This window comes from Triturus cristatus, chromosome 1_1 (genome assembly GCF_964204655.1).
Source record: "Triturus cristatus chromosome 1_1, aTriCri1.1, whole genome shotgun sequence".
Lineage (NCBI taxonomy): Eukaryota > Metazoa > Chordata > Amphibia > Caudata > Salamandridae > Triturus > Triturus cristatus.
The window spans coordinates 118,193,726-118,216,889 of record NC_140579.1 but is presented as its reverse complement, the minus strand read 5'-3'; the positions used below and the strand labels follow the sequence as shown (position 1 = coordinate 118,216,889).

Genomic DNA, 23,164 nt, shown 5'->3' with positions numbered 1-23,164 from the left:
ACTGGAGGAACCCTTTACAGGTAGGAGTGGGGTGCTAGACCACTTGTGACCCCAAAGACTGGAGGAACCCTTTACAGGTACGAGTGGGGTGCTAGACCACTTGTGGCCCCAATGACTGGAGGAACCCTTTACAGGTATACGTTGGGTGCTAGACCCCCTGTGGCCCCAATGACTGGAGGAACCCTTTACAGGTACGAGTGGGGTGCTAGACCATCTGTGGCCCAAATGACTGGAGGAACTCTTTTCAGGTACGAGTGGGGTGCTAGACCACCTGTAGCCCCAATGACTCGAGGAAGCCTTTACAGGTCCGAGTGGTGTGCTAAACCACCTGTGGCCCCAATGACTGGAGGAACCCTTTACAGGTATGAGTGGGGTGCTAGACCACTTGTGGCCCCAATGACTGGAGGAACCCTTTACAGGTACGAGTGAGGTCCTAGCCCCCCTGTGGCCACATTGACTAGCGGGCACTTTTGAAGGTCTCCGAGTGAGGTGTCAGAGCCCTGTGGCCACACAGAATAAAGGGGCACTTCAGCACATATGAGTGGGTGTATGAGATCCTATATTACACCATTCACTGGAGGGCCCCTTTGTGTAAAGCATCACCGTACAGTGTGACCCTATTAACTGAAGGGTTCTTATTATTTCAGGGGGTACTTTAAGGCCCACGTAAACCCGTTCATTGGAGTCCTAGTGGGGCACGAGACCCCTCTACATGACCCTATTTATTTGAAGGGTAGGGGTGCCTGCTCACTAGAAGCCCCCCTTCGCCGGCGGTGTCCGCACGTTTGCCCGGAGTGTTGATCGTGGCTTGGGTTTGTTTTGGCCCAGCTCCAAGCCGCAGATTTCCCAAAAGTGAGCCGGTTTATCAGCAGCGATGAAGAGGTGTTTACACTGAAGGGGTTGGGAAACTCCGACCTTCGGGAAAGGGTTAGGCAAATACGTGCCCTCCTCTCTCCCCCCCCCCCCCCCCCCCTCTCCAGCCCTCTCCCTGCCCCCTCCACGGGATCTTTAACTCCAAGCCGCGTCGAGCGAGGGACGCAGACGAGGGCAGGAGGGGCAGAGCGCAACAGAGGCAAATAAAGAGGGAGACAGCGGTGAGACGAGAGCCGGAGACCCCGAAGAGGGACGGCGCACTGAAGCCCGGCACACAGAAGACACCGAAAGATGAAGACGCTCGTGGGGGCGGCGCTGGCTGTGCTCTTCATCCTAAGCAGTAAGTTTACCAAAATACCATGCCTCCGACTCAAAGGCAAAGCGTCTTCCTAAACCAAGGTGATGAGATCCTAATGCAGCGCACAGTGAGTATCGCACCGCCTCTAGGCGTCTTTATCAGCACACTGGTATGTTAATTTATGTAATCGCAGAATCAAGACTTTTAATTTGTCGTCTAGGTTGGTAAATCTTTGTAGTTCTGCTTTGCTCAGAGCAGCCTTATTCTACCCCGCTCCCTGTGACCTCGTCTTTCTAAACCGGGGTCTCTATTTTGATACCTCGGGGCTCCCTTTTAAAGGATCGTGTGCTCAGAGTCTTCTAACCTGATTTTGGAACCTTCACTTTGGGTGCTAAGATTTTGAGAGTATTGTGTGTGCCCAGGTACCTGTGCCCGAATGGCAACAAACATGGGAATCTTTAGGGTCTGCTATAACAGCCTGTACCCTCGTGTACCCACAGTCTAAGCCCCTCACAACATGAGATGTACTGAAAAGTCAGGAAGCTGAGATTGGAATTCGAAAGCGTTTTGATTCTGCTGACAACAATTCAGTCACTAGACAACATCCCGCCCTGATCCCCTAAAATGGCCTAGTTGCCCCGCCATGACAGCCACTGTTGTGCTTTTGTGTTATGAATGACTGCTATCAGGTGTGTAAGGCAAATTCTGTCAATAAAAGAAAACACCCAGAATGCTCTAGGTCACTCACTGCACATGGTCAGGGCTGGCTACAGTGTGCGCGACGCCAGCGAAAGGAGGCCACATCTCCCTCTCACCTCTGTAACACTTCTGAACTTACAGACTCACATGTCCTCCGCTCAAATTAACTTGTACCTTCCTACACTAATACTACACTCGTATTTCCCTTTACTAATCCACCATTAATCCTTTTGAGTTCTGGAGTAGCGCGTTACTCGCTGAAAAGCGCTTTAACACCTCGTCAGGGGTAGTAAGAGCTATATAAATGCAATTACGATGACATCATACCTTAAGCATAGACCAACTATGCTTTAACCAGTAAAACTTATCTGAACATCACTACAGCACCCATCACCTCAACCACTTGACCACGCCTGACATTAATCACCAGATAAAAGTGCGCCTTACCTACAAGCATGGAACACTAAAGCACATCTAGCCTTTACCGCTGAACTATATCTCACATCTCAGCTTAACCGCCAGATCACATCTTATCATCAGTACATCACATCTCACCATAACTAAACCACACTTCATCTTAGCCACAAGAGCACAGCACAGCTTAACCACAAAACCACATCTCACCTCAACCACTGGGCTTTGGCCACTACATCACAGCTCACCTTAGTTACAAGTTCACAAAACACTATCGACAACAGACCACAGCCCCCCCTAAACCATGCCACATCTCAATTTAACCACCAGAACACGTCTTACCATCAATGCAGCATACTTCACCATAAACACTAAACCACATCCCACCACAACCACTAAACCACATCCCACCAGAACCAATAGCCCACCTCCCACCATAAGCACTAAACCACAACCTACCATAACCACTAGCCCACCTCCCACCATAACCACTGGCCCACATCCCACCACAACCACTGGCCCACATCCCACCATAACCACTGGCCCACATCCCACCATAACCACTGGCCCATATCCCACCATAACCACTAGCCCACCTCCCACCATAACCACTAGCCCACATCCCACCATAACCACTAGCCCACCTCCCACCATAACCACTAGCCCACATCCCACCATAACCACTAGCCCACCTCCCACCATAACCACTAGCCCACATCCCACCATAACCACTGGCCCACATCCCACCATAACCACTAGCCCACCTCCCACCATAACCACTGGCCCACATCCCACCATAACCACTGGCCCACATCCCACCATAACCACTGGCCCACATCCCACCATAACCACTGGCCCACATCCCACCATAACCACTAGCCCACATCCCACCATAACCAATGGCCCACATCCCACCATAACCACTGGCCCACATCCCAGCACACCTCACCCTAACCCTAGCCTAGAAATTAACCTAACCGCTCCTCAGCCAGTGGAGATGTAATGTTAGCATTATGATTTTACTTTGGTGGGGTGTGGTAGGGGTGGTGTCTCCCCGTGTTTTACCTCTTAGGTATTACTGTGTACCTCACACTCCTCGTTGCCTTCCTTAGCTGGTCACCCAGGAAGGTCGCTGTGGCACATTCTGTGCAGCTTATGTTATGCTGCATAGTTACTGTAGAAGAGATGTTCTGTGCTTGTGTGGGGTGGGGGCTGCACTCGAAGATGCGGGCATAGGGGAGAGGCTGAACAATGAGCTGAGAGTGCAGGGCGCCGTGGCTGGCGTTCTTGGGATCAGGCAGGCTGGTCCTACACACACACACATCCTGTGATCAACCTATAATGTTTGTTTTTTTCAGGGACACTGACTGGCAGATTGAAATCTTTCAGGCTCTTCTTGTGCAACCACATCCATTTCAAAGGGGTCAGGGATCAAACAGCACCAGTGACGTCATTAGTATCTATTAACTAGTTTGAAGCCTGTTTTCTGGTAAAGGAACAGCACTGTCGCAAGAGGGGCATGCTGCTTGCCCATACACTTCACAGTGCCCCCATGACAAGGCTAATGCTCAGCAGACCAGGACCACGTGTCTGGCCCTCATCTGTCTTTCACGCCCTTCAATGCTGGGAGGCAGGATCTCTGGCTGAGCCTAGCGCTTCGAGGCCTCCAGCACCCCTTCTACACTACAACTGCTCTCAAAACTCCAGCTTATGGTCTGTGGCGAGGACAGGGACATTCTGGGGTCTAGAGCGACGGACATTTCTTTCCCACACCTGACTACATGGGACTTTCTCTTAAATTTGCAAGTTTTAAGGCACATCGCCTCGTCCATTAAGCTCTTGGATTTGGGACAACTGACGGGGAGACAGGTTCTTCTACTCCTCCCATAAATCCGAGCCTCCTGCCTTGCACTGGGGGGAGAGAGGGTGCTCTGTCCTTTTCACGAGTGTCTCGCTGAGACCTGAGTCGCTGTGCTCGACATATTAGACACAGTTTGTGTGTGTGAGAGAGAGACCGGGTGTGTTAGCCTGTGTGTATGACAAGGGCATGGGTGGTGTGAGGTGGAATACTCCTCCAGATCCTAGGTGTATAGGGAGCTTGATTTCTGTTTTTCTGCTTTCTAAGTCTGTCAGCTTTAGATTCTGCTAAACTTATATATGTAATATACGTACCTATATTGTCTTTCAATCACCTCTCTCCAACCATTGGTCTATTGTTGTGTCATTCACATTTCCCCCTGCCCTCTACAGTATACAGCACGGGGCAGCTCGCTTCACACTTTGGCTTACTTCACTGTGAGTGACAGCATGATGTTGTTTCACAAAGCCCACATTCACACATAAAGTAGTTCCCTTCAGCGCCAGGGACTACTATGGCAGTGTGTGCTTTTTTGAGACCAAAAACTGATTTTGGTATTTGCTAATGATTTTTTTATAATGGTGTGTGCCCACCAGCTTATCCAACAACAATTGTTTAAATCCATAACAAAATAAATAAAACAAGCATTGACAAAGTTAAAAGGCTGACAGCCAATGACAGACCTATTGGCTTTGGCAACATTTATTGCTTACTGTGTTCCAGTTGTCGGTCTAAATGCTTCACTTTTCGCCTAGGTCTTTGGTGACTGGTTCTTGAAGGTTTAGAACGGATATACCTGATATGATCAATGGGGGGTCTTCCGGTGTAGTCCATTCAAGTTCTACAAAGTGTGGTGGGATCTTGTTTGCTCAGTTCATGGCAGGTGGCGGCACGCAGGACACATTTTAGCAGCATCAGTGGAGAAGCAAGGCCATTCTTGAGAAGGTTTGGATTTAGTTCTTCGTTGACTGTCTGGAGTGCACGCAAGGACCATGCTGTCTTAATTTCAAGTGATTGGGCGTTGACGGTGAGCTAGTGTGCAAGTCCATCTAGCTTCATATGGGAAGACAGTCTTGATCAGAGCACGCCGTTGCGCCTTACATATACATGGTATTCAGTTATGGTCATGTTTCTTGTTGGATGGGAGCTTGGCATTCAGCTTCATATTGAGGCAAGGCAGGTCTTCATTCGATTATTGTGAGTAGCAGCTGAAACCTTCTGACAGATTTGAGTTTCCTGGGAGCATTGTAGGATTTTGATTTCTCCTCAATGCATGTCCCTCCAAGGGGTTCTGTATAGAGGTTGAAGATGACACAAGACAAGGTGGAACCCCAACGGCACTCGCCGGTAACTCGCAGTGTCCGACATCTGGAAGCTGCCATCTGGAAAAATAAACGGTGGTTTGACATACTTCAAGTGAACCACATGCGCACTTGCCAGTCCAGTGTGCATGGATCGATATTAGTGAATGTGAGAAGTTGGCCTGGTATATGATGCTCACTAGTTAAAGTGATCACCTTGTACCATGCCAAGCAACCCTTATGGTGTGGTTGTAAGTCAACCTTTTCGGACTAGCTGCCCTAGTGGTAGCGTAGGCTAAGCAGTCTTTGAGGCTAAACTCGTGATGCGTGTTAAGCAAGCTGTTTTACCAATAGTAACCCCCTTTTATACCAATGAAAGGACACCACACAGATATATATTCAAAATATATATGTATTTATTTCTCAAAGTAACCCCTAGTCTCTTTATGAGCACAGGAGCACAAATCGTCAAACAAGATTATCACAGAATACACAGAAGTTGCACTTTATATGGATAGGCCCTGGTGGCCACTCGAACCATATACTAAAATAGTGGTATAAGTACCACGAACAGAAAAGGGAAAAGGCCTAGGGCCTCTAGAATCGCTGGGCCTACAAGGAGCTAACGTCAGTTAGTGACCAGGAGGTCCACGGGTGGCGTGTGCAGAGCAAGTAGTCACACGCGTGCTCCCATAGGTTTCAATGGGTGCGTAAAAAGTACAAAGTTACTGCAAAGGAGATCTTCCGGGTTGACTAGGAACTTAAGATTTGGAACACAGGCACTAGAGATGTAATACTACACTTGGGCACCGGAGTACCAGCTTTACCTCACCCACAGGAAGCGGGTGCATAGGCCTCAAAGTGCGTCGGGTTTCTTCTATCTGTTCCGTTGAGCTTGAAGACAAAGATGCTGCAGGCGGTCGGTCCGGGAGAGATGCAGTGGACCCAAGAGTGGATCGGAGATGTTGAAGACCTGTAAGCAGAGGGGACAGTGTTCACAGTCACTAGCCAGTGACCAGCATGGCACCAGGTGGGTACCAGGCGATGTCGGGTGCAAACAGGAAGGAAGGTGTAGCTTGACTCTGCAGCCACGTGGTCCCTGAAGGTCGACGACGTCCAGGAGTCGAGTCACGAGCTGTCCCACGCAGGCTCTCGCTGTCGGCGGTGTCGGCGACTTGATCGAAGCAAACAAGCCTTGGCAAAAGCAATTGTTGTAGGCAAGGAGTTTAAGCTGATGGTTCTGACCAGCAAGGTCAGAGGAACTGCTCCTTTGGAGGGGAGCAAGGGCCAGTCTGGAGCAACCAGACCAGCGGTGTTTGTCGTAGATTTCGTCGCCAAGATGGCCACTAGCCAGCGGGCCAGCAACCGGTTAGGCGCGTCGAGTGGCAAAATGCAGAAGGGCCCCACGCAGATCGTGGAGATGCTGGAGGGCTCACCTTTGGTGCAGATGCTGCTCGAGGGTTGGGCTTCTCAGGACCCAAAGCACAACTTGGAGGGAGCCTCGGTTGTTGCACTTGTCAGCTTGTCGTAGTCGTTCCAAGATGGCTGGCTCCACGTGTCTCGGTGCCTCCACGGGTCTCCTCTTTGCAGGGACTGTGGATCGGGCGGTGAGAGGTCTGGAGGTCCAGGTCTTGTCAGTCTCTGGGCTCGGGCTCCGGCGGGAGGCGGCGGCAAAGCAGACGTTGATTCGCTGGATGGTGCTTGCGTTAGCAAGGTGGTCACTCCCTGACCACAGGGGAGATTTTCTTCAGTCTTCTGTGCAGCAGAATGTCGAAGTTCCCGTCTTCTTCTTAGTTTCAAGTTGATTCCAGGATGTCTGAAGTCTTAGGACACAGCTCCTACCTTTATTCGGATTCTAGGGGCCGGACTACCTGCTAGGTCCCTCCCTATGGGTGGGACCAGGAAGGAGGGTGGTTACACCCCCAATCCTTTGTCCAGCTCGCCCCAGGCCCGGGACTGGTGTGCCCCAGGACCGGTTTGAACTGGCATATGCACCGAGGCTCCTTGTGAGCCACAGGCATGTCTGGTTTCTTTCAAGCCCTACCTGACCAATACACAAAATCCTGTCTGGGGTGGTGCACGCACCTCCCCTGGCAGGAAACCCTTTGTCCACACCTCCCAAGCTGGAAGGACTCCCAGCAGCAGGAGGGCAGACTTGTGTCTGTGGTGGCAGCATCCATTTTGTGGAGCTGAGGCTATGTCTGATTTTACCCGGGTTTCAGGTACTGTACATGTCGTGTCCCTCTAGAAGGGTGGAATGCTAACCCCGTCGCCAGAATTGGCGAGGGGTTAGTATTCCAATTCGTATGACACCTTACTCGACATGTTTTGATAAAGCCAAACCAAAGATAGCATTTAACCGCGAGGTTCATAATGCACTTAAGAGTATATGGTATGACGATATCTGGAAACAGTAGAAGGAAGTTGTTCCGACCACTGCAGACAGGCTCAGCTCATGCCAGAGCACCATCTCACATGGAACCAAGCACTCTGCCTTCAGGATTGTTAAGGCCTGCCATAGGAGTGACTTATAGGTTACCAGGTGTCCCATTTAAGTTTAGGTATAGGTATACTACACCTAAGTAAGAGGTGATTACACCAACTTACCCCAGCTGAGTGATCAGCCAGTTGTGTCAGATTGTTAGGCCAAGCCTGGGGTGGCATAATACATGCTTCAGCCCCTGGCAGGCCTTGGATACACCAATGCCCTGGGTACCTAGTGTACACTGGTACAGGGGCTGACAGGGTGATCCAACCAATTGGGTATGTACCTAGGGTACATGGAGTCCATTTTACAGAGAGAGCAGATAGCCTGAGAGCCTGAATGGCAGGATCTCAGGCCAACTAAGTCGAAAAACCAGCTAGACACTAGGCAAAAATTTGGGGGTAACCATAGTCAGATATCCACCTTCCTACAGTGATGATGTAATGTTTGCTATGAAGAGGACTTTTCAGATCTCCGTTTGTCCTGGCAGGGCTCTAAAGCCCCCATATTTGTTTATAGCCCGCTGCCAGAATTAGGGCTATCCAATGACTGAGCTTACATCTAACGATTGGACTTGATCCCCGCCCGTCCTTCAACATGACTATTTATTTCTGAGTTTTATTTAGCTCAAACTTGACACGAGGGCATCAGAGCGCTTTACAAGAATTACATATTTCAAGATCATATTCCAAGATTATAAACAGCTCCCTAAGTACTGGAGTCATGCCTGACTGTCTGAAAATCGGACAAGTCACACCCCTACTCAAAAAAACGGGCTCTGACACAAACGATCTGAACAACTTCAGACCCGTCTCCAACCTACCTCTCCTAGAAAAAATCTTGGAAAGATGTGTTCTCCTCCAACTCACTCAACACCTGGACAGCACTAACCTCCTTTACCCTCACCAATCCGGTTTCAGAAAAGGCTGCAGCACAGAGACAGTGGTCCTAAATGTAATTGACATGCACAAATCTCTTGACACAGGCCAGTGCTGCCTACTCGTACTCCTGGACCTATCAGCAGCCTTCGTCATGGTTAACCACACATTTCTCATTAAGGCACTTCAAGAAAGGGTTGGAGTGGAAGAGGGGGTCCTACAGTGGTTCACCTTCTTTCTACAGAACCGCACTCAAAGAATAAAAATCTAACCCTTCTGGTCAGACCTACTCCCCGTTAGCAGAGGGTCAGTACTCTCGCCGCAACTCTTCAACATCTAAATGGAACCCCTTACCACCATTCTAAAAAACAACAACATTCCCTTCCACCTCTATGCAGACGATACTCAGATGTATCTGGAAACCTCCTCCATTGAAGACATTCAGAGACTGAACGACACTCTAAGAGAAGTCCAACACTGGTCATCACGCAATCACCTGAAGCTAAACCAACATAAGACGGAAATCCTCCTCATATCCAACAAGGAGAAGAACTCCCAATTCATAGAATGGCTGAAAGCCATTGATGCGCTCAACTATAACCCCATCCTAGCCGATTATGTAAAATCGCTGGGAATCACTCTGGACCCTAAATTAGACATGAGCAAGCACATCAAGAACACTGCAAAAAGCGCCTTCCTCAACCTCAAACTACTCAACAAAATAAAACCCTTCTTCCCTCAAACAAGCCACGCAATTCCTGGTGCTGTCAAGACTGGACTACGGTAATGCAATCCCTCACAGGAACAGCAAAATCACACCTAGCTCCCCTCAGATCAACCTTGAACGCAGCAGCCAGAATGGTCACCGGAGTAAAGAAATATGAACACATGTCGACTGCACTCAGAGAGCTAAAATGTCCCCAATCGACATGCGTGCCAACTTCAGAACGGCTTGCCTCGCGCACAAAGCGATGCATACAGGGAAACCCGCCTACCTGGCCTCCAAACTCCAGAAGGCGGGTCAGACAAGAAGCCTAAGTAGCATCAACACTCTACTCCTTATAACCTCGATCCTTCGCAGGAAGTGCACCCAAAATCTGGAACTCCATCCCAGTCCATATCAGGATTAACCCCTCCTACTTACAATTCAAAAGGCAGCTCAAAGACCTCCTCCTCAACAAATCTCCCCTGAAGGGATAGCTACAGCCAAACACTGAAACCTACCTACTTCAGTACACAGGCACTTTAACATTAATACCTCTACCTCCCTCACCACATGACTACCTACTCTATCCCCCATATCCCCGATCAAACCCCATCAGGAAACATGGCGCTATCTACGACAACATCACTCGAAGCGTCTTGAGACTATGTACATACAACTGTGGTAACATATCTTACAAGTGACTCTGTGCTTTGTACGAGGATATTAAACCCCACATCCCTGAGCAAATCTCGTCAAGAGACACAGTGCTTTCTATGACGAGATCACTGGAAACGCCTTGAGACGTACATAAAAACTGTATTAACATATCTCACTAGTGACTTTGTGCTGTGTACGAGAATATTATACGATGCGTAAAGAGTCACTGTGTATGCTACTATATTAATGTTTCTTACGATTTATAATGCTGTAAAGCACTCCGATACCTTCGGGTCTGGCTAGCGCTATATAAAACTCTTAAATAAAGACATATACACAATTTACAGGGGGTGTACCAAATAAATCTGCAGAAGACTATGGACCACCAGAGAGTAAAAAATCCTGTGTTATGTACATACAATGCACAATACAGCACTAGCAGAGCTGAGTTACAAGTGCAGGCTGTGAAAGAGCTTTATTGAAGCACTGCAGATCAGCACCTAATGTGAGTATTACCATCTCTGTCAATGGTGGGAAAGTACCACTAAGGGAGGTAACCTACCACTAGTGCAGGCAATACCGCCCATGCATTCTCCAGTGGAGCATGGCGTATGTAAGAGGTAGTTAGTACACAGATACAAAGAGAAACCGGGCGAGAGTGTTACATGGCCTCAACTGTTTGCCTTGCTTTATCTTCTGTCCAATACCAGCAACACAAATACACCATCTTTAGATGACCTTTCAATACAAAAAGGTTAACTAGGTGGATGGGGAGATTGATGCTCAAAAGGTTTCACTTTCATCCCCGATAAAATGGGGAGTGGGGTGGGGGAATCCTCGGGTAAACTGTTCAACACAAGTTGATATGGGTTTGTGAAAAAGAAATCACTGACTTACTCCTAGAGGATCCCACGAAGGATGGTCCCATGGGAGGTAGTGGGCATGTAGTGTAAAGCACTGAACTGGGAGGAACTGGGGTGGAGCTCTTCTCCAGGTCATAGGTCAGTCAGTGGTTGTTGGGGACTGCCAGTAGCTTGCATTGTTGTTCATTGTTAGTGTCTCAGGCCCTCTGGTACTACTGCCCTCTACCTGAGTAAACAAAACTCTCAGTGTATACTTGACTCTACTAGGCAAGGTAGGGGCGAGCACACAAGGCTTACTACCAGAGCCGGCAATGGGTTTGAAATTCAGATAAAGTGTAATGCAGTACTGGCACTAAACAAAATAAACCTTCACTCAGATCTATATTCTAAGGAAAACAACGTTTACATGTAGGAAAGTTTTGGCAGGTCTAACAATGCGCAGGAAAGAAAGCAGGAAGGTTTTAGATAAAACCCGGTATTACATCATAATGCCTAGGCAGAAAGGCGCTACAATTCTGTTAACAAGTGAACAATTTTAGTATATGGGGAGGAATCACAGAGACTTGTCAGACCCCGAATTGCTCTAGCGTTCTGGCATGTTAGATGCCAATAAACTCTGATGCTGCAGCTTTACAGCGGGTACATAGGAGCCAGGCTGAATGCTAAACTGTAGCTTCTCATGCTCTCTCTTCTATCTGCCTATGTCTTGGTATTTCAGCAGCTCTGGGTTTTTTTCCCCAGAGTTTCATATAGCGCCAACTTGACCCTAAGGTATCAGAGCGCTTTACATGAGCACCAGTTGCTCACAGACGGACACATTCATTAGGTTACGCTTGACCCAGCGCTTGTGCTGGTCTGGCGAGACTTTAAGTAAGGGCTTACAAAAATACTACCGCCGGCCACAGCTTGCAGTGCATGTGCGCGGTCACGCGCTTGATCAGAGGCGCCATATGGCGTGATTACTGCTGCGCGCGCACCACTCGCGCACATGCACTGCAAGCTGTGGCCGGCGGTAGCATTTTTCCCCCGCGAGCATCTCTGCAGCAAACTCTTCACTGGATGCCACGCTTCAAGCGATGATTTTAAAATGTTTCTTACGATTAATATGTTTGCCCCTGTGTACGGTGTCACCGTTTGCAGCCCACCGCTCAGATATTTTTTTTCTCATTGTGACCACAAGGTTCAGCATTCGAACAGAAATGCTTCCATCTCTGGTAGTTTAGGTTGGATAAGTTGTAGTTCTGGGCCCTTGTTTTTAGGTCTCGCGAGCCAAAGGCTCGAAGAGACATTTTATAACTGGGCTTTTCAAAGTGCTGCCGTGGCCTAAAGCTACAGTGCACGTGAACGTGCACAGCGCCATGTGTCTTTCCTCTGTAGCGATCGTAATCACGATCACTTTCACTTTCGCGGGCTCCTCTGTTGCTGGCATTCCCCCCTCCCTTCTCGCCCAGCCCTTCTTGTTTTAATTATACACCGTCCCATCCTTTTGCTTTTATCACATGCCGCTGTTATTTACTTTCTGTCTCTTGCGCAATACATGTTTTCTGTGCCCATCAGGCCTCGTTTTCTTTTATTATATATTGCACTTTTCATCATTATTTGCTCATACCCCGTAATCGCACATCGCCTACTGGTTTTATAATATTGCCGCCTCTTCTCTCACCTGCAAACGCCACAGCAACAACCAGTGTTGGACGATCGTTGCTGCTGCCGTGTGCGCAATACATGTTTTCTGTGCCCATCAGGCCTCGTTTTCTTTCATTATATATTGCACTTTTCATCATTATTTGCTCATACCCCGTAATCGCACATCGCCTACTGGTTTTATAATATTGCCGCCTCTTCTCTCACCTGCAAACGCCACAGCAACAACCAGTGTTGGACGATCGTTGCTGCTGCCGAGGACGCAGAGCGAGGGCGGGATGTTCATAATGGAAAGAGGACTAAGGAAGCCTCCTTTACATGGCGGCCATATTTGAGAGGGACTTCGTCCAACTAACAAGCACAGAGATTCCACGTTTTTCCACATTCTGAACTCAATGGTTAGCCAGTCTACTAGAGTCTGGTTAACTTTAACACAGTACAGACATTTACTTAAGTATGCCATTTCCAAGAATATACTACATGCAAGGTAAAACGTTCAGTATTGCCGCATTCTCGTACATAAAATTACCACGTCTATTTTTCTGCTGTTTTACATGACTCATGGTCACATTCCTGTTTAGGCACGGGGTGGGGAGGTAAAGCGATTTTTTTCAGAACCACTGGATTTGGAGCCAATCCTAGTACTCCACTTCCAAAGTGGGCAGCTGTTATGTTCAAATTCGCACCTTCTGCTTTCTTCTTCCCTCCCTCCTTCTCTCTAAAGCCCACTCAATTTTCAATCCCTACCTTCTCCTTGCTCCCAGTCCCTGGCACAGCCATTATCAAGCTGTCTCATGCCGCAAACTTTGGATTTCGACTTATTTTTTTTATTTCTTAGTTTTGATTCTCTGTTTCATGGTTGCGTTTTTTCACTTAGTAAGCATGTTTATCTACAAAGATGCACGAGTATATTTTTCACGTTTTAAGCACGTGTTACTTTGAAGGGGTACTAGATTGACACCCCGATTTCGTATCATGGTTGATTGGCTTCTTTGTTTTGTGTAAAATAAGGTGGTTGTCACCTTTCAATAAAGTTGCATAGGCTTGTATGATCACTTTCCTTCCTTATAAAAGAAAATTCCCACACGTCTTGACGTGCACACGCCTTCCAGCGGTCACGTGGCTTTCTCGCGCACGGAACGTTTGAAGGCAAGAGCGGGGAGTTGTTTAGGAATTAAGCACTGCATTTCAGTTCCTCCGTTACGGCCTAGAGTTACACAGATTATTTACATAGACTTTCTCTTTCATAGAATCGGGACGTTAAATGACGATCTTCTGGTAAGCAGACGCTCGTTTAATTCCTGGTGTTCGGGGCCACGTATACATGCGCTCTCATGATACTCATTCCCATCTTTTACCTTCCGTAGATCGTGCTCTTTACTGATATAGTGGCAAGACTTCGGCATTAGAGAGATGCTGTTTTTGTTGTTTACGTTACTAATCACTTGGTAATCCGAGTTAGACTGCAAATTTACGCAGAGTGTTTTACTTGCAGAATTACAGTGCTTTAACCGCATTGGAGGTACTTCCTGGTCTAACCTTACCAAGGTTTTACACACACGGGTTGATATACCATTAGTTCGTCATTCAGTCTAACACCACACTTTCACCGGGTTTTAGCTATAGGGTGATCAAGTGGTAACACTTAAACAAGCATTTGCAAAGCAATAGATCTCGCTTTTATACGAGTTTGTGCTATTGGCATTGTAAATGACAGTGCCTTTTATTTATGTTGCCAAACTTAAATAAAAAGCATTGTCATTTACAATGCCAATAACTCAAACTCGTATAAATGCGAGACCTATTGCATTGCAAATGCTTGTTTAAGGTCTCGCTAGCGTAGGCTGTGCACATGCGCAGTCTCTCTGGCGAGATTTAACGTTTTGGGGATTTTTCAGTAAAGGGCTTTAAGCCCTGCCCCTCTTTCCCATTGGCCGGCGTCACAGTTTATGCTAATCGGTGGCCAGCCATTGGGAAAGAGCTGTCGGTGACGTTTTTGCTCGGCTTTTTCTGCCTTCCCACTTGGACGGCCTTGCATGCTTTCCTTCTGAAGTAAAAGGTTTCTTAGCTTTATCGGGCCAAACACATGGCCCCATAAAGATAAGAAACCTTTTAGCAGGTGAGGCCGTCCAAGTGGGACGGCAGAAAAAGGCAAACGAAAACGTCATGGTGAGCGCTTGTTTTGGTTAGTTCAGAGGTTGGCTGATAAACCCAGTTTTCCTCTGGTGTAAGTTTTACAGGACTGCTGAACACATCACGGCCCGGGAAGTGAGAGCCAACAAATTAGCGGAGAGAGCCGAGCCAGAGATCGGCCAAAGGTCTGGCTTGGCTCTAAGAGCCTGTGTTCGAGCCAAGCCACAGGGAATCCTCCCAGCAGCTGCTTCTCTTTGCTTCAGTTCTTCCTGGCAGTGCAAAGGGTGTGTGTTTGACCAGCCAAATCTGAGAGCGGGAAAATTCACGCATAAGTCCGTCAACGCGTCCTAGCTTTTTAATCAACAGCACTGTGATCGCAGGAGTTCACGAGCTGCGGTGTTGAAAGTAAAACTACATGTCCCATAATGCAATATTATGTCAGCTAAACCGCTTGATGGCGGCATCACGTATCACATGGAGGTCCCTGGGAGCTGTGATCACTTCTAGTGGACGTCTCAAGCTCAGACTTTCCACAGAAAGCTTTTTTCTCTGCCCGTGTTTAATCATCCTCAAGGGATCAGAGAGAATTGAAATCATATCTAGGGATAAATCCCTTTCCTCTGGCCTCTCACCACCAAGGGAGGCTGGAGTGACCAAAATGGATAATACCTTAACGCACCACAGGGGGCAGTGTCTAAGGAGAAGGGACCAAAAGCTGGGTTCCAGAGTGTCTGATGTGGAGATGCCTTTTACACTTTTTTTTATATTAAGAGATTTATATAGCCCGAACAAGACCCGAAGATATCAGGTATCAGAGGGCTTTACATGAGCACCAGTTTCGTTACACAAGGACACATTCTTTTTTTGATAGGCACTTGCGAGTTACATCATCACTGGACTTCATTTAGAAAGAAAATAATGTTTACCCAGTAATTTAATCTACAGGGATGACCAATGGATACATGTGATTCTGCGGTCACTGTTTTCCGCAGCATTATGGATTTGCCACATAATACATCATCTGTCGCATAATTTGCAAGTTTCCACAAAAGGAAATTTTGTTTCTAGCTCAAAGTGAACAAAAGTTACTAAACAATTGTGCCACACGTGGTGTCTCACAGTGACAGGCTCTTTACCGGTCATCTTTTAGTTGCTGATTGCTGTCATCAAACGGTAAACCTGTATAAAAACGTGAAACCTTTGCTGAGACAGTATTTGTGCTAAAATTTCAAGAGAGCACATTTAATACTGGCAAAAAATGTGGCACATTGGGCCTTCTGGTGAGCCTTTCCTTCCCACATAATTTAGTACATCCTACTGAATTATTTGATCCTCCATTTCCTCAGTTCAAAGAGCAGAGAAATTATATTTTTTTCCTCCCATCGAATGGCAAATTTACCTCCCCAGTGGACTTTCAACCGAGATAAATGGCCTGCCCACCTTGGAGGAAGTCTCTAAGGATATCTCTGCCCCCACGTCATGGGTTCTGCTTTCAAGCGTGACCCCTTTGACCTTAACATGAATATTAACATCCAGGTTAGCATCGCCGACTAAACAAGGGCGGCCTAATTCTGTTTGTCAGACAAGCAGCCTCATCGTTTGTCCTGCGATGTAATCAGAGCCTGTAGCGAGATATAGATGACCTGTCCTTATGACCCCTGGTGTCACTGAGCGTCCAAACATACATAAATAACGCAGCAGAGGAGAAGCTCAAAAAGTAGGGACACGTTTTAAAAGAGTTTTGATGTTTGCAATGTGTCTCAAGTTAATTTGCTTATGGGCATTTTGTTTTCACACCAATATTAATTTTCTTTTCCAGTAAAAGAGGGTTTGTGTGTGTAGTAAATTGTATATGTTTTAAAGATTCACCAATCACTACGGCTTGAATCACCAAGAATAACTTTCATAATTCGGAAACCAATTGCGGAGCTCATCCTTAAATTTGGAGTAGATTTACGACTTTTGTAAAATTGACAAATAATCTTTGGACTCCCTCTGGAGGTATACAACAGTTGTAAATGCATAAGAGTAATTAAACTAGGAAAAATGTATTCACATGGAACTTCCACAGTGTAGAAAATTCTTCCTGAGCAAATGGTGCATATTTTGTATGAAGGTTGACGAGATTGCTAATTGCTGTCGCACTGCTGGGTGCTCCAGAAGGTGTATGGGAGGGAGTGTCTGCTGCACCAGGTGTCACTGGAGCCAATTTAATTGGTAACCTTGACGCCTTTTGTTTTACTCGTCTAATAGACTATGAAACCGCAGCACCACCACAACGTGTGATCCTGTGCACACTTTCAAATTCTGCTCCCCATCCAGTGGCTGAACTGCTTGCCACAGCGCGGTCTCCAGAGCTAAGGCTGGGATGTTTCTCTCTTTTTGGGATGGGGGTATAGATCTATGGTTTCCGTTGTTTCTAGGACTGTGCCACGAGGTACTGGAGCATAACAAAAGTAACTGTGCATCAGTGGTTAAATGCACGCCCTCCTCCGATGTTATATGGGGGCAAGCGGAGCGAGCTGCAGTTTTCAAATAACAAGAAAATGTCAGGATATCTGTGGTGATCTTGTTCCTGCTACAGTGAGATCAGACGTTTGTGGTTTGGACTGAGCGTGTAAGGTCAATATGCCGCACATTTTGTCCCAAACTAATTCACAGCTTTGTCAATTTTACCACTAGGGGAGCTAAAGTTTTAGCCTACTCTTGCAACACGTGGCAGTGCTTCTAATAACGTTGGGTCACAATAGTGGAAGATAAATTGGCAATAAGTTTATAACGCTGGTTTTCAGCAGGCAGCGCTGACATGGGGAAAGCTAGGCCTGGCCCTGCGCAGCACATTTTGCTTCTCTTTGCGGACGTGTGTTGGGGACTTGCTAAACTTCAGTGACCTAGGACGAACAACATTTGCTAACAATGAGTAAACATTGCTATTGCATTCCACAGAAGTGCAGGCAGAACTTCGTGGGTGCACGAGTCGCGAGCAGGCGCTGTGGTCGGGCATCGGCAGAGCGGTGCTGCTGGTCTTCTGTTGACTGGGACAGCTGGGGTGGCTGAGTGGAGATAGTTGTTTGGTTTTGTGGCATTTTTCGGGACCTCGTGAGCTGCAGGGGCTGTTTCGGGCCCACTCCTAACATGTGAGGAGGGAGTGGGTAAGTGGGGGAGGTAACTAGTTAGTGGTTTGTTAGATGCTAGGCAGGTGTTGTGAACTTGGGGAAAAATAAATGCCTGCTTGATGAAATAGAAATTCAGCGGAATTATAGAAATAAAATGCAGCAATTTGAAGGCATACTTTCTTTAGTATGCTTAACACGGGGCGGGGACATAGCTATTCTTTACTTCAAAGCATTGTTCTATTATATTTAGCAAAATGCTTTCCTTTTCATGTTAATTTTAGAAAGGTTTAGGGATGATCATTCTTGGGACTAATTATGGCATTTTGCAGGGAACAAAAAAACAAGCATTTGCATAGGTCTCGCACTTGCGAGAGTTTAAGCTATTAGTATTGTAAATGACACTGTCTTTTATTTATGCTTTAAAACCCAAAACATAAATAAAAGGCATTGTCATTTACAATGCCAATAGCTCAAACTTGTGTGAATGCGAGACCTATTGCATTGCAAATGCTTGTTATTGCCTTCCTCTTCTTATGTGTCTCCTTCAAAAAGCACTTTTGTGTTAGTGAAATCTATTTTTTAAAATTTACCGATCTAAGTTGTGTCCACCATCTTGGATCGGTTAATAAGAAAAAAACAAGATACCTGCTTCATAACGTATGAATGCGCATGCATGGTCACATATGTTCATGCACATCTCATCATGCATGAGCATCCACACGGAATGACGAGGTTACCAGCAGCTTTTTGTCAATGCTTCACAACATCATCATGCTTAATAAGTGCTATGTATTATACCATTATATCTTTTTATCTATACATAATTATATTTTGACCTACAAAGCAAGTATACACGATATTATGGTAAAAAATACATAGTATATACAGAAAATGCAATATTTGCGCAGGCGATAATTTACCTTCAATGAAATGTACCACAAGTTCACATTGAGTCTTTTAGCCCCTTAACATGTAATGCAACACAACCAAACTTTCTGGCAGGCAAGTGATCCTTCTAGTACACACATAACATTATTGGGTCAAACCACAATATGTGGCACCGTCATTTCCTGTCACAAAATCCCAGCTTTAGACAGCAGGGCATCTGCAGTTCACCTACAACTGAAGTTTTTTTTAACCTAATTTTACTGATAATTTGCCAGAATATGGGCTGCTTTATAAATCACCCCCTCTTCCACCCTTCGTCCCACCGCCTCACCGCGGTGTCTGTATCGAAATTAAACTAGCGCACAAACGTGCACTGGAGACGCAAATGCAGACATTGCACTGTTCTCATTCTTCTAGATATCCCTCACATTTAACATGGGCTTCAATTGGAATTCCATAGAGCATATTATCAAGCCCATTATCGCCGTTTAAGCGGCAGTTTTCTGCCGCTAAAGCGGCGATAATTGTATCGCCTGGCTTGATAATATGCCCCAATGTATTTATAATGTAACATCTTCGCCAGACAGCTGCACTCATTGCACGGATTCAAGGAGTCGTATCTTAAACTCCTTGACTGGCTGGAAATGTGCCTCTTTGTTTATTTATTTTAAAGCTGCTGACTTTCCAGATTTTAATGTGAATTCTGGCCTCCCGCCACATTCCGGCATTGAACTGAAACAGGCATTTAAGACATTCTTGTGAGATTGTCCTTACGAAGCAGCTGAGGTCATTTTTAGGTCTCGCCTGACCCAGCGCATGCGCTGGTCTGGCGAGACTTATTGAGAGGGCTCCAAAAAGTGCTACCAGGCCAGCCTAGAGCTACAGTGCATGTGCGCGGGCGCGCGCGACGTGCTTTGCCGCAATTACTTTCACTTTCGTGGCCGCACGGCCGCTTTGATGTTTGATCGCGATCTTTTTCGCTGCCGCACGGCCGCTTGGCATAGCCAATAGGTCTCGCTTTTGGGACCTTATAAGTATTTAGTTATGCAACTGTTGCATGGCTAAACACTTATAAGGTTCCAAAGGCGAGACCTATTGGCTATGCCAATGCTTGTTTCATGTGCTACTGCTGTTCAATGCGTCTACCCTAGACAGATGTGGGTGCACACCACTAAATGGGACTGCAATATTTGGGACTCACATGCGACATACTGCCAGGCAGACATTTCTGGCATGCTCCTGTTGCTGAACATATATTTATTTCCTAAAGCTGGAAGGAAATGTGGCAGGGCAAATGTAAGCGTCACGTATATGAACTACTGAAAAAAACAACTTCACTTTTCTTTCACTGCTCACATATTATTGAAATAAAGGTACTGTTCCCACCAGTGCCACACTACAGTTTAAACCACAATGTTTCTAAATGATAACAAGCACTGTCAAAGCCAAGAGGTTTCGGATTATTGTGCTAAAGCATGAGGCTTTAGCCCGTTAAGAAAAAGACAAATCAGAGGCAGACAGCAGAAGCGAACTGAGGGGCAAGTCAACAACCGGTGATAATTATCGCTAAGCTCACGTAGCGCTAGGATAATTATCACCGGCTAGCGTGGATTTTTATCACTGAGATAGCGTACTATTTGCAACGCTTATCTCAAAAGCGATAAAAATCCTAGCGCTAACTGCCTAACGTGAGATTATCGCTGGAAACCCAGCGATAATCTCACGAAATGTGGCGTTAGTTTGTTGATAGGGACTCACAAACGTAGCCATGATACACACCTTCCATAGGATATCATGGCTAAGTCAGTCCTGAAGCAGGCGTAAGGAAAGTAGCGATAACAGGGGTTAACGCTACTTTTCCTGCCGCTTAGCGACATTTCTCCTGTCATGTCAGGTCAGGAACGCCCACTTTGCTCATTAGAGATGCAAAGCTGGGCGTTAAGATTTCGTACGCTAAAGCAAGCTTTCACGCGTTAGCTTGACCTTGCTAATTAGGCGATAAATTTATCGCTGCTTTTCGGCCGAAAACGGCCGCAAAAGCAGCGATAATTTTCTATCGCCTCGTTGTTGACATGCCCCAGAGATGGCTACATTTGTAAAGTAGTTCCTCTGGTAGTTTAAGGTAAGCACTCAATTGGAGGTGTAAGGATACATAAAAACAACCACAAGCATCAGGTGAAAGATGAATACTCTACTGATTTGAGCCTATATGTGATTGACAGAATCTTAAACCAATGGCTGAAAGACGCTGGACGAAGAAAGGCAATGAATATAAACGCGGGTCCAAAGCCCACTCTATGTATAATGTTGGCAACAGGGCTGTTTTACTGCTATGCTGGAAGTAGTAGTACGAAACGAATATGATCGAAAACCAGGGCTTCAGGTGGACCAAGTCCTGCCGGTGCTCAGCACCAGCTGTTCTATCGGGATCTCCATTCCTGCCCTCCTCCTCAGGCTGAAAAGAAATCTCATCTGTGCAGCAGTCCCACCCTTCACTGCCTTTAAGGTAACTTTAAAGAGACTCGTCTTGGTTCTTGCACAGTCTCATCATTTCAGAACTGAAGCATTTTCAATATTATATACAACAAAGCCATAGTTGCTGCTTAATTATCTTATGCAACTAACAACCATTGACAAAGCCAATAGTTCTGCTTGGATGTATGTACAATGTTACTTGTATTATATAACTGGATTCAATGACAGAATCAGCAAAAGACCAGTCGGGCGGCACACTATGCTAAGCACAGATTTTTAGCATATGTGTTTTTAAGCCACTCCCTTAATTACATCGGTCATGCCCCGTTGAGAGACCCCCAGTTTTTTCATCCCACTTAAAGCCCTGTTGAAAACAATTCACTGTGAATCCTGCAAAGGTCCAGAGGAACCTATGGCCTGCTTTTCTCTGTACTACTATCATGAATCATCTTCTGTATACTACAGAGGTCTAATATAAATAAAGATAGAAAGAAAGAAATGGTGTGGGAGAGTATTGACAGCTTAGTAAAGGTGGCACCTTACACATTCCTTATTGCAACTGTATCTGAAGTCGTCCAAGCCCCACCACAGGCTGCCAACAGGTTGCCTGGCTTTATAGCTGAGCCTAACTTTGCCAAGGGTCATGAATAGCTATTTCAGACCAAAGTCGTCAATGTGACCAAAAAGCCAGGCTTTCCTTTGAAAAGATAAAAATATCTACAGAAACCCACCGTTGCCTTTTTCTACAGGGCATAGTTATTTTTCCTTCCTACATTGTGTCAGTGTTTCTCAAGTAACAATGTAGGAAGATGAAACAAGCATTGGCATAAACCAATAGGTCTTGCTTTTGGGACCTTATAAGTATTTAGTTATGCAGCACAATATCCTTGGTGCAACAACAACTGTTGCATGGAAACACTTATAAGGTCCCAAAGGCGAGACCTAATGGCTATGCCAATGCTTTTTTTTTTTTTGCAGAGTTTTATATAGAGCGAACTTGACCGGAATCCAATCAGGTATCAGAGCGATTTACATAGCACCAGTTACGTTACATGAGGACACACATTCATATTTTTGTCAGGCACGGGGAGATGAAGTGATTTGCCCAGAATCACAGGATGTTTAGCGTCATTACCGAGGCTCAAACTCAGTTCCCCAGGTCCGAGGTCGACCGCTCTAGCCGTAAGGCCACATCCCCTCCCAAAATCCCCATCATCCTCTCTGGTGTTAGGGAGGATAGCAAGGATTGCCTGAGCTAGGACTGCATGTCTATGCTGCCGCCCAACAAACCCAGTTTCCAGTTATGAATGGCATCCCAGCCATACTGCAAATGGGGTTACTGGCACTAGAACACTACACAAAATCCCTAGTCAATGGGGGCCCTGAAATACCTGCTCACAGAGGCTCCAGTGCCATGATACGGTTATCAGACACAGTCAGGGGAGAAGTCTTGACTTCTAACAAGTTTAGTATGCCCAGTGTCCCGCGGCATATCCAGGGACCTCATTGTGTCTCACAGGCACCTGCACACAAAAAAGGTGGCCTATGCCTTCAATCTGGCCCCCCATGGGCTCAAAGGCACCCAGTCTGTCCACTGGGGATCCCTAGATCAGGATGAAAATGACATCTAATCTTCAGATCACAATCCGTCGCGAATGTTCCAGTGGGCTGCAGGTCATGACGAGCATTCCTACACTACAAGTTCCTGGAATGAAAGGAAGGCCTTCTAAGGCTGATCCATGTGACACATGCTTCTTTTCAAGAGAGTTTTGTAGCCCTCCTAATGCCGTACACCCTGTCACCACTGGCTCAAAGGCCCATCTCCTCAGTATCGAACAACAGCACCAATGACCAGAGAAATAGGTTGAAGGAACTG

The 23,164-nt window shown here is 46.5% G+C and overlaps 1 protein-coding gene across 1 annotated transcript in view; it reads left to right on the top strand.

The window, feature by feature from the left end:
- The first annotated feature begins 1,037 nt into the window (after positions 1 to 1,037).
- LOC146869715 (complement factor B-like) overlaps positions 1,038 to 23,164 on the top strand; it is a 315,575-nt gene continuing 293,448 nt past the window's right edge. The window contains exon 1 of the mRNA XM_085613166.1: positions 1,038 to 1,213. Coding sequence (XP_085469292.1) covers positions 1,165 to 1,213 — 49 coding nt within the window. The 5' untranslated portion in view covers positions 1,038 to 1,164. The remainder of the gene's footprint in view (positions 1,214 to 23,164) is intronic.